Raw genomic sequence first — 11928 nt, 5'->3', positions numbered from 1 at the left:
TGTGTGTTTCACATTTTGGTGCATTCACTTGTACACAAACCTGACAGCATGAGCGTGCCACTGCAGATATGTCACATACTGTATATGTGTCACTGCCGGCGGAAAACCCAGTGTCTCTAATTTAGAACAGCTAACCTTTTTTGAGGGCCTTCGTTTTTAGCCATTGAGAAAAAATAATAATTTGTTCATTTTAAGAATTAAGAACGTTTTTTTGACCACTTTCATTTTTAAGTACATTTTTAATTGATTTGAAGAGACGTGGACACATGTACAACTGTTAGGAATTGTTGTTTAATTGTGCCAGAGATGAATTTAACGTAATGGTCTGTAGTTTGCTTTATATTTCTCTAATTTGTCCACCGTTTTATTATATCTAGAAAGAATTAAATGTACAGTAACAGCGAGGATTTAGAGACGATAAAATACATATCTATTGAGAAAATCTCCGATCTAGCTGATCGTGTCCCAACGTAACCTTCCTCGCAAAGAGGCAGTACACTTACGGCATCGTCACAAACGTTTTCTCAGCCAAGCTGCATATTGTGGCGCACTTTTAATATTTTACCTCCTTGCACACACACGAATATAGCAACGGCTGAAGACGACTGACAAGAGTGAAGATGTGGTTTTCTTCACCCTATTCAGTATTTCAGATTGTATCATCGTCTCTTATCTGCCGAGCACAAAAGGCAGATTTCTGCTCTTGTTGCTTAACTAGGTCATGGTTTGTGATTGTAAAGAGATTGTTTGACTTTACACAAGTCTCTTTCTGTTTCTGTCTCTCTAGATGTTGAACTTTTCTCAATGTTGAATGCATCTTTCTTTCTGACCAGGGAACAGTAACTGAGCATTTCAACTCAGCAGTTACACACATCTTTTAAAGCACTGAGACATCCAAAAATGTGATTTGGTTTAGAGCCTTCATGTATGTCTCAATAACTTTCCCTGCACCAGGTGTCCCAAATTTTACCGCCAAGATTTAAAGTGACAGCTGTGTTATTTTTCTTTTGATGCTCAAGACCTGCTGCCTTTAGGCTGGATATGTTTCTGTACAGGTTATTTGTCTTGAGATCATATAAATCTTTGTATTATCTTCACCACAGCTCGTGGATCTAAGGCATTCAGTTTGCACTTCAAAAAGCTTTAAATTTAGCTTGTGTCTTGGATGAAGCATCAACGTCTGAGCGTCTGTGTGTTCAGGCTCCAGACTGCAGCGTGGTGGGCAGTGGGGAGAAGTTTCTGCTGTTCAGACATCAGCCCACCTCAGAGACGCTGCTGTACCGCCTGACAGAACAGGACAGGCTGCAGGATGGAGACCTCATCGAGGTCATCATCGCAGGTCAGAGGTCAACAACGTAGAACATGGAGATATAATGCAGTGGTGTCAAATACTTTCTCAGTAGCACTCAAAAAGCCAAAGAAGAGGATCAAATCAGTGGCGTAATCCCATCTCTTTATTTTAATCTGACTCAGAATCAGCGTCAGTGACTGAGATGAGGATCCGTCCACACTCCCTGGTGGTCCAGTCGTACCGGACGCCCACTTTCTGCCACCACTGTGGAGAAATGCTGTGGGGCCTCGTTCGACAGGGGTTAAAATGTGACGGTAAAGCCACTCTCTCTCCTCATCGTATACTTCAGTAGTGTCATTAACCAGCATATGGCTCACACTTCATGCACTGAAAAGTCAAAATGTTTTTAAAACTCCAGTCTGTCTCTCCTCCACCTCTCCCTCTCTCAAGGTTGCGGGTTAGACTTTCATAAACGTTGCGCTTTCCAGTTGCCCAACGACTGTAGTCGAGCACGACGGCAGGTTAGCACCAGCCTCTCCCTGTTTCCTCCCCGACGACCCCGTTCACACTCCCTGTCCAATCAGTCAGGAGGCAGTCTGGAAGAGGTAAGGAAGTATTCAATAAACCGGACATTGGGTTACATTCTCTTCCCTACCGAGTCACTGAAACCTGTTTTTGAAGGGTTTACCACTCTTAAAATCACATGTTTACACATATGGGCAAACTGACGACTCACCATCTGTCCCTCACCAGATCAGCATGTCCAAGCCCTCCTCCAGGCCTCCGTCCTGGGCAGAGCCCCCGGTCTGGCTGGGGATCGGGTACGGTGAGAAGAGCAGGGCTCAGGTCCCTCACACCTTCCACATCCACAGCTACACCAAACCCACCGTCTGCCAGTACTGCCACCGGCTGCTCAAAGGGCTCTTCAGACAGGGGCTGCAGTGCTCAGGTGAGAGGGAGGATTCAGGCTGAATAGAATGGCGTCTACTAGCATATCTCATATATATGTATTTTTGTATATATGGACTTTAGCCTATGTATCATTAAATAAGATATACTGTAACATATTATTACCAGATTGCTCTCTTGTGTCTGTGTGCTAAATATGTAGTTGAGCTAAGCTTGGAATAAAGTCTGGAAAAAGGAGGAAACACCTCCACCTACCAGCATCAACTGGTCTTCAATTCTCAAATATTGATATCAGCACTCCAATAATGGTTGAATATTTGTAATGAGATACTAACACGTGTTGCTTTATCACACTTACACAAAACTAAATTAGCAACTATCCATGAAGAACTGATTTCTCGGGTAAACAAATTAGCTGTTGCGTCTGCATCATAGAATAACATTTTATTTTTTTTAACTATTAAAGTCCTTTTTCTAGCTTTTTCTGGAGCTTTCAACCACTCGTCTTCCTTTGTGTTTGTTATACAGATGTAACTTTTTAAATACCATATGAAAATGGCCCAAATCAGAATTGAAAAGTTCTGATTCCTTGTTGTTTGTGCTGTTCATACTGTCAGTTCTGAGTCACATGCGAGCAAATAAATCAGATTCGGTTCACTGTGTCCTGCAGTCTGTACGGTGGCCTTAGAGGACCTGTTTAGGACTTGGACTGGAGTCGCTTCCACAGTGACTTGAGACTAGAGATTTGGATCTTTACTTATATTTTTTTAGTGCAAATATCTGACTGAACACCATTACCTCCGTCATTAACCTCCTTCACTAACATGCGTTACTTTACGCAGCTGTTGCGCGCGGCCCCCGGCTGATGGTTGCTGCAGCAACCACAGGAGCACACCTGGAGTCATCATAGTCTATATTTTAGTCCAGGGGTTCCCAAACTGTTCCATGCCAAGGCGCCCAAATAACATTATCTTATTATTTTATTAATGCAATAATAATGATTACATTTGTATTTAATTACATTCATTCATTACATTAGATTAAGTTATATTACATTATAAACATTGTTTTGAAATGTGGGCATGGCAAATAAGATTTGGTATGTTATATTGTTATACATTAGATTTTATAATATTACACATTTTTTTTATTACGTTTTTTTTTTTTTTTTAAGCATTTTCCATCACGTTCCCTCCCTGTCTGAGCCTCTGTCGGCCCCCACTTTATATTATATTCAGCCAATATTTGGTCTGTCTTGTCGCTGTATGTTCATGTAACAAGTTATTAACTTTAACTTTAAAGGAAAGCTTTAATTACTTGTGTTTTTCGTATTACAATAGCCTGTTTAAAGTGATGATATGCCAAAAAAAGCTGATACTGTTTGTTAATCGATAAAGGAGTGATGGTAATACAGTGCGTGCTTTGAATTCCTTAAATATAGCTATGCAGTGTTTGCAGACGGGACGCAGCAGAGCGCTCATTAGAACCAGAAGAGACTTGAGACTTGGATGTGCAAATATTTCTTTAAATCTTTTGCACATTTAAAAGTCACCCTCAGAGTTTCAACCTGCCATCTCTCCTCTCTGATCATTTTGTCAGACTGCAGGTTTAACTGCCACCGGCGCTGTGAGCCGCTGGTCCCCAGAGACTGTCCGGGAGAGAAGAGAGGCGTCAATGGGGAAGGTGAGCAGCAGCGGTCCCTGGAGGGGTCTGGTTTTGTATTCTGGGCTTGTAACTGTTCCCCAGCTCTGATGTTCCCATAACCCTGTGATGAGTCAAAGCTGATTCACCCTCCGTCTCAAGGGTTTTTTGATAGATTCAGGACTCGTTTTGGATTCCCAGAAATCTGTCCAAGTGGGGATGATGATTCAGGAAAATTTGATCAAAGCCTTGTGAGATTAAAAATACATTTCATGGTGCCCAGAAGAGTGAATGTTAAATACTTGCTGTGACTTTTCTTCTTACTTATTTTTGTTTATGGCAAAATACCCGAAATCACATTCCCATCAGCCTCAGCTGTACTTTGTGTTTAGTGCTAATTAGCAAATGTAAGCATGCTTTTACGCTAAACTAAGATGGTAATAATAATATGGTACCTTAGCATGTTAGCATGTTGACTTGTAAAAAAGAAAAAGTCACAAAAAGCAATCAACATCAACTAAGAAGCATTAATTGTTATTAATATTATGTCATCTTTGGTAACAAGTGAGTGAGATAAATGTGAGTCGGTGATTAAAACAACTACTTTTTAACAGGTTTTAGCTGTTAAAATGAAAATACATTTTATTTTTTTTTAATTAAAATCATTTATCAAGAAAAAAGTAAAATATTTGCTCACTCCAGCTTCTCATATGTGAACATTTCCTTCTTTTCTTGCTGTGTATATCAATAATATAAGCTTTGTATCATTCAATTTATTCAGTTAAATGTGCAGATAAATATTACTAACTAATATTACTACCCTAATATTGTTGCCGTGTGATTCACATGTCACGTTCCCAGAGTTCACAGTAGTGGTTAACAGCTGCCAACCAGAACCAGAGGACGATGATTCAGAGCTCACCAGTACGACAACACTAGACATCTCTGACGATGAGATGTCCACTGACGGAGACACGATCACCGAGACCAAGAACGCAGAGCAACCGCGAGAGCCGATGAGGTCAGAGGGTTGTTCATTTATTCAGGTGATGTCATCCAATTTAAAAAGGTGGCACAGACGTTGTCCTGATGATGTCAGAAGTTCGACTCACAGCTGTTGTCATCTTTCCAGTCATTCCTCTCTTAATTCATTTGCACAAATTTGGTTGTGTCAGTGAGCTTTGGGCCATACTGCCACCTAGAGGCATCTGGAAGAGACTTTCACAGGACACAGCTGCTCCATCAGTGACTTTAATTCAGTTTTTATCCCTCCATCTTCTTCTTCTTCTTCTTCACGTCCCTGTTGTTGTTTTGTCTTCCGTCCGTCCCATCAGTCCGTGTTTCAGCAGCTACATCCCTCTGATGAGGCTCGTCCAGACGGTGCATCACACTAAGAGGAGAGCCGGTGGAGTCCTGAGAGAGGGATGGCTGCTGCATCACACCAACACTGACACACTGGTGAGACTCACACACACACACACGCACACACAGATTTAAAAATGTGGCTAAAAACAGCTCAGCTCTTAATCACTCACAAAGAATTCTACTAAAAAGCACTTTTCCACCAGCTTTAAGTTTTGTTATGATGCCCAGTTCATGTGTATTTGGTATAAGAGTCTGTATTTATGTTGTTTAGTTTATATGTCAGGTGAGTCTGAAGGTTTTGTGTGATTGTGACCTGCCCGAAGGTACTGCAGATGAAATTAAGCTAAAATGAATTTAATTTCTTTTATTAACCTAAAAATAAAAATAAATACATGTATCTTTAACTTTTTCTAACTTCAGTTTTTTGCTGCTTTGCCTATTATCCAAGTTTGTTTGTTTTGGTTGAGCCTTGTTTACTCTCTGCAGGTTGTGCATTTAGTTTCTATTTTTCACAAACACACTAATAGCCTCTCATCTAGTCAACTTTAACACGCAGGCTTTAAATCAATCAAGCAAGCGGATTGAACTGACAGGACAGCAAGTTGGCAAGTCTGTTCTAATGCTCCCTTGGGATTAACTTGTTAAAAAGCCATTAACGTCTTGCCTTTTAATAAATGATTTGTTTTCTCAGAGGAAACGTCATTACTGGATCTTGGACTGGAAGAGCATCACTCTGTACCAGAACGAGAGCAGCACCAAGTACTACAAGGTAGAACTCATGACCTACAAACGTCTGTAGAGTTTCCTGTGGTTTTCTGTGAAAATGACAGAACCCTCTCTCTGTCTCTCTCCTGCAGGAAATCACTCTGTCTGAGGTGCTGCAGGTACGAGGCCCCTCCCAGCTCTCCGTGCCCTTGTTGCCAGGCAACAGCGTGCACTCCTTCGAGGTGGTGACGGCCTCTCTGGTGTACTGCGTGGTGGCCGGAGAGAACGGGCCGGCCTGGGAGAGCGCCATCCGTCAGGCTCTGATGCCCGTCCAGAGCAGTGGGGCAAACAGCGAGGAGAACCAGGGTGAGCTGAAAACAACCCCTCTGGGTATTAACGTAACCAGATGTTAATGAGAAAATGTTGCTTTTTATAGTTTAGGGAACCAAGCACAACTTAATGAGCGGTTTTTCTATTAATAAGTTTAATGTTGGCAGTGGAACATGTATCCAAACTAATTTAATGAGTGAAAATGTATGTAGTCAACAACAAACAATATATATTACAATATATATTATATAATATCAATATAATTTCACTTGTTGGAAAATAAGTGCTAATTAAACTATTTGTATCCATTAAATGATCTTTCTGTGTGAATGAATGTGTTACAGATAGAGATTCACGCAGAGACAGCGTGGTAAGTGTCCGCTTCATACTGCTGAATTTCTAATCCATACAGTGAGGAGACGTTTAACATACCTCTGAAGTGTGTTGTACACTGTTAATGTGTGTGTGTGTGTGTGTGTGTGTGTGTGTTTCAGGACATCAGCTCAGTGTATCAGATCTTCACAGATGAGGTTTTGGGCTCCGGACAGTTTGGAGTGGTGTACAAAGGTGAATTGAGTTTAACCACATTGTTAAATTATTACAATATCAGAGTCAGATGTTTATCAAAGAACCAGTTGAGATTTTTGTTTGTTTTGTATCGTCTTATCTCTTTTCCTTTCCTTGTTTTCTGGAAAGAAACATGTATTTTTGTACTAATTTAACAATTAAGTTAATTTTGTTAGAATTCTGTTAGTTGTGTTTAGTAGTTGTTGATTCCAAGAAGAATTTCCTCTTTTAAACCGTAATTCTTTAAAACAATAATGAACTGTTGATTCATCAGCTTCATGTTTTGGATTGCTTGCTTCCTGGTAGACACATTAATTAGAAATGCGCTTAATTGAACACTGTGTCTACTTTAGTGCTAATTATAGGGTTCCTGTTAAGGAAAATTAATATGAAATTATGGACCTGTAAAATACAATTGTCTGTAAAAGTTTCTGAGTGACTGTAACTGCATTAAAGCAACAAATCACTTTTAAGATGCAGATATTGAAACACTGGTTATGAGCCATTTAGAGATCTGCAAAGAGATGTTTAATCTCCCTTTTCCTAGTTAAATAAAGTTATATAAGTGATCATTCTCTAGGTACTCACAGGAAGTCGGGTCGTCCCGTCGCCATCAAAGTCATCGACAAGACGCGCTTCCCCACCAAACAGGAGAGACAGCTGAGGAACGAAGTGGCCATCTTGCAGGTACTAATACGTGTTTTCATTCATTTTTATTCATTATAGGATTATTTTCTCTAACATTGTGTGTGTGTGTGTGTGTGTGTCTGTGTGGGTGTGTGTGTCCAGAATCTGTCCCACCTCGGGGTGGTTCTGTTGGAGGGGATGTTCGAGACAGTGGAGCACGTCTTCGTCGTCATGGAGAAGCTCCATGGAGACATGCTGGAGATGATTCTGTCCAGTGAGATAGGCCGACTCCCTGAACGCAACACCCGCTTCTTGGTCATGCAGGTAAGGTCACTTTTGGATCAGTAAATGTACAGGAATTATTTAAAGGATAATAATTTGAAGAACAGGAGCCCACAAGGGGTCAAAAGGTCAACCTGAGGTGTCATGAGATGGTGAATAAGGTGGAGAAAAAACTTGTCTTCTGATTGTGTTTTTGTTTGTATGAATTACTGGACAAAAACTATTGAAATGATCAACAATCTGGAAGGGAATATCACTCTTTGGTTAAACTGATTACAGCTCATAAACATGCAACTTCAGACCGCCAAAGTCTGGGAACCAGAGGTAATGCTTCTTATCTTCATCACTGTAGTTGTGACCAGTAACAGTGGATTTGAAAGCACTTTTTGTTCTTGCTTGTCCCAGTTTAACCCTTCTCTTTAGATTTTCATTTTTATAGTTCTCATCTGAAAATCTGAAAAATGAGTAAAAATTGTATACAAAAGAAATCAAAGCTTACACTAGTGTTCCACTAAAGTCATTTTAGTCCAGACTCTTTTAGACCATCCCTCAGCCTGGAGGCCAAAAGCTCTCGAACTCTCTCCCCAAACAAATCCGAGACTGTACTGATCCATCCAACTTCAAATCACTGATCAAAGCCCACCTCTTTACAACTGCTTTTAATGATTTTAACAATTCATTATTGTTGACTGTTGGAGACATAGCTATAATTTCTTAGTGTGTTGTTTTTAGCTTTTTCTTTTCCTTTTTAACTCATGTGAAGTGTCTTTGAGTTTCTTGAAAAGCGCTCTATAAATTAAATGTATCATCATTATTAGTATTAAAAGCATCCATTAAAATGTTTTTTTTGTCTCCTGCATAAATAAAGTTTAGGAATATTGATGTATGACCAGTCGTTCTCATGTTTTTGCCCTCTGTGTGTGTGTGTGTCGCAGATCCTTGAGGCTCTGCGGTATCTGCACTTCAAACATATCGCTCACTGTGACCTGAAACCTGAGAACGTACTGCTGGCCTCTGCGGACCCTTTCCCTCAGGTGGCGTTTTGTTCTTGTAAGTGTGTGTCTCAGGACAATTTGTCACAACAGCGTATTAAGTCCACTCTGTATCGTAGGTGAAGCTGTGCGACTTCGGCTTCGCCCGCATCATCGGTGAGAAGTCCTTCCGCCGCTCGGTCGTGGGCACGCCTGCCTACCTGGCGCCCGAGGTGATCAGCAGCAGCGGCTACAACCGCTCTCTGGACATGTGGTCCGTGGGCGTCATCATGTACGTGAGCCTGAGCGGCACGTTCCCCTTCAACGAGGACGAGGACATCAAACAGCAGATCACAAACGCTGCCTTCATGTACCCACGACAACCCTGGGCCTCCATCTCACTGGAGGGTAAGCGTGGTTTGTGTTTTCTGTTGGTGCATTCAAGGACACTCTGATAGGAGATTTTAATGTAAACTACCAAACCTTTTCATGTAGTTCATGTTTGATTAATGCTTGTCCTCCTGGGTTTGTTCTGACCACGGCTCTGAATGCAAGGCTTTTTGAAGATCCATGGTCAGAATTGAATGCATTATCAAGGAGAGTTAAAAGATGTTACCTGGCAACTGTATTAATTGCAATAGAGATTCAACTTTGAATCAAATAACAAACTGGAATAGCTGTAAAAAATACACTGAAAATCCTCCACTTTTATATATTTATTTACCCCTTAATAACCATTTTGCTTTAATTTTCCCTTTTAAGTGTCTTTAAGAATTTCCTCTATTAAACCATAATTCTTAAAACAATTAACGGTCTTCTGGTAGACAGATTAATTGGAATTAATAAATTAAAAGTGTGCTAATTGAACACACTACTTTAGTGCAAATTATAGGGTTACTGGAAAATGAATATGAAACCACGGACCTGTAAAATAAATCATCACCAAAAATGTACTTTTACACCACATGAAACATTTAAAAACCTCTCGGTGTGAGTTGGTAATGGCTTTGAAGAGCTTTCAGCATTCATACCCAACAGAGTCTTCTCCTGTTGGCCACTGGGTGACTCCAGTGGACCAATTTAATGACAATCTGAGTAAATCCTCTGTACTCCTCTCTCTCTCTCTCTCTCTCTCTCTCCAGCTGTGAGTCTCATCAATAACCTGCTGCAGGTGTCGGTCAGACGGAGGTTCAGCGTGGGAAAAGCCCTGGGACACCCCTGGCTGCAGGTCAGATACATTCCACGTTTATAATCAGTCTGTCAACTCAATACGAGCTACTACCTGTAATAATGTGTTCATGATGACCTCTAGCATCTCTAAAGACACGTGAGTCGAACATACAGTATAATGCTTCTAAAGCTCTTCTTCTTCTTTCCTCCTGCAGGACTTCCAGCTGTGGTGTGACCTCAGGGAGTTCGAGCAGAGGATGGGCTGCAGGTATCTGACGCACCAAGGGGACAGTGAGCGCTGGATACGCTACGCCCAGGAGAGAGGCATGAGCTTCCCGACCCACCTCTGCTGGGACCCCGACAACGACATGTGACCTCGGCCCGGAGGCTAAAGGTTGGGCCAGTTTGTAGTCCGTACAGCTCAGATTAAACCAGAGATGAGACGTCACACTCTGAAACATCCTGAATTTGTTGATCAGCAGTCAACCAAATATCTTCGTATTTTTGTGTTAAATGTTAGAATCGGGGTGTTTTGTCACGCCCAATAACGCATAGCACAGTTATTCCTACCTGTATACTAGAGAGAATAAAGGTCCCTTTTTCACTAGTACTAATGTGATAAAGAAACACAAACAACGGCTGTTTAGTAATATAATTTTCCTTTTTTATTCCAAGTTGTAGTTTTTAAAATTTAACTGTGTGAAAGTGAGTTTTTGTGGCATCGGTGATGATGGACAGAATGAATGGAGGAGAACGGAGCACAAATGAAATTTAAAATATCACCATCATGCACAGGAAGGAGTCGACTCGCACTGATTATCCTGGCCGACCTGTCAATGGGACCAAAACCCTATTTGCTTCCTCACTGACATAGGCCTGCTATGGTCCCATGTACAGTATCCATTCTTCTTATTGTCCACAACTTTCCTGATGCCCTGTTGTCTCTCGCTGCTCGACACCTCTCTCTGTCTGAGTCCCTCCTCCATGACGTAAAAAAAATACAAAATCACGTTCATGTGTTTAGATGTGATGTTAAATTTAGGAGAGGTGTGTGGGATCGTTCTCCCTGGCCATAACAGTTTGTCTTTCTGTCTTCGTTCTTAAGTCCAGCCATGGCCCTCTTTGTCTCTTATTTACCCACAGTGCTTTGCTCTGAGTTGCTCTCTCTGCCTGCTTCATCTCCAGTGCTCCCGTTCACCCTCCGTTTCTTCCTGAGCTTAAGGCTTTTAAGATTCTTCAGGTTACATTTAATCTTTGCTAACATTCAGGGTTCACAGTACTGTGGTATTTATTTTCTAAGAGTGACAACTGGCTTTGTAACATCGTAGCACCTGACTTGCTTTGCTCCTCTGCTCACTGAAATGTTAACAGGCTCCTAATGATACTGTTTGTTTTTGTATAATGAGAGTCAGAGACTCACAAAGACAGCGTTTCTAAACTTCAACATAGCATGCATCTGCACAAATACACAACCAACCAAGCCAACTGACCAACCAGCTTCTTTTTTTTTTTTAATCACATTGTCTTCTTTAATTACCCTTCTACAAAAAATATGTCATCTGAGAGAGAGAGAGAGAGAGAGGGGGGCAGAGCAGGAGGCTTTGCTCAAAAAACCTTTTTTTTTTTCCTCTCCCTCATTACCTCTTCTGTTAAACGTCTCCTAAAGGCAGGTATGTTATATGTATGCTGCGTACATAACTTCAGTGCAATACCTGGCACACTCCTGGTTTTTAAAGGCACTCTGACAGACATGAGGGACGAGCGGACCAGTCCAAACATAGCTTCTAAGATTTGAGCAAAGTCTTCTACTCTCACCCTCTCTGGGTAGTGTTTTTGGGAGGGGGAGGAGGTGGGGAGAAGGGGGAGAAAGTTAAGATTTGAAAGAGGATGATAAGAAGAAAGGATATAGAAGGACAGTGGAAGGGGTTTAAATCGCTCTCTCCACAGAGGAGAAATAGGGGGAGCTGGGAGGAGGAGAGGAAGAGAAGCGGTTTATAAGTCGCTCTCTCCGTAGAGGGCGCTGGAGAAGGAGATGTAGTCCAGGGCGCCGGTGGGGCAGTCGGTTCCAAT

General features: G+C 41.4%; 1 protein-coding gene across 1 annotated transcript in view; it reads left to right on the top strand.

Moving 5' to 3' along the window:
- The window catches only part of prkd4 (protein kinase D4), a 13629-nt gene extending 2133 nt beyond the window's left edge, over positions 1–11496 (top strand). Inside the window, 17 exon segments of the mRNA XM_035675015.1 lie at positions 1201–1339; positions 1474–1605; positions 1742–1896; positions 2045–2240; positions 3800–3883; positions 4703–4862; positions 5176–5299; positions 5898–5975; positions 6064–6277; positions 6586–6611; positions 6736–6808; positions 7389–7495; positions 7598–7759; positions 8653–8751; positions 8829–9096; positions 9831–9972; positions 10049–11496. Of these exon segments, the coding sequence (XP_035530908.1) occupies positions 1201–1339; positions 1474–1605; positions 1742–1896; positions 2045–2240; positions 3800–3883; positions 4703–4862; positions 5176–5299; positions 5898–5975; positions 6064–6277; positions 6586–6611; positions 6736–6808; positions 7389–7495; positions 7598–7759; positions 8653–8751; positions 8829–9096; positions 9831–9972; positions 10049–10232 (2343 nt within the window). The 3' untranslated portion in view covers positions 10233–11496.
- Positions 11497–11928: the final 432 nt, after the last annotated feature.

The sequence above is a fragment of the Morone saxatilis genome, unplaced genomic scaffold (assembly GCF_004916995.1).
Source record: "Morone saxatilis isolate NCDOM2014 unplaced genomic scaffold, NCSU_SB_2.0 Contig4, whole genome shotgun sequence".
Taxonomy (NCBI): Eukaryota; Metazoa; Chordata; class Actinopteri; family Moronidae; genus Morone; species Morone saxatilis.
Note: the sequence above shows the minus strand (reverse complement) of the source record. Positions and strands in the feature narration are given on the sequence as shown.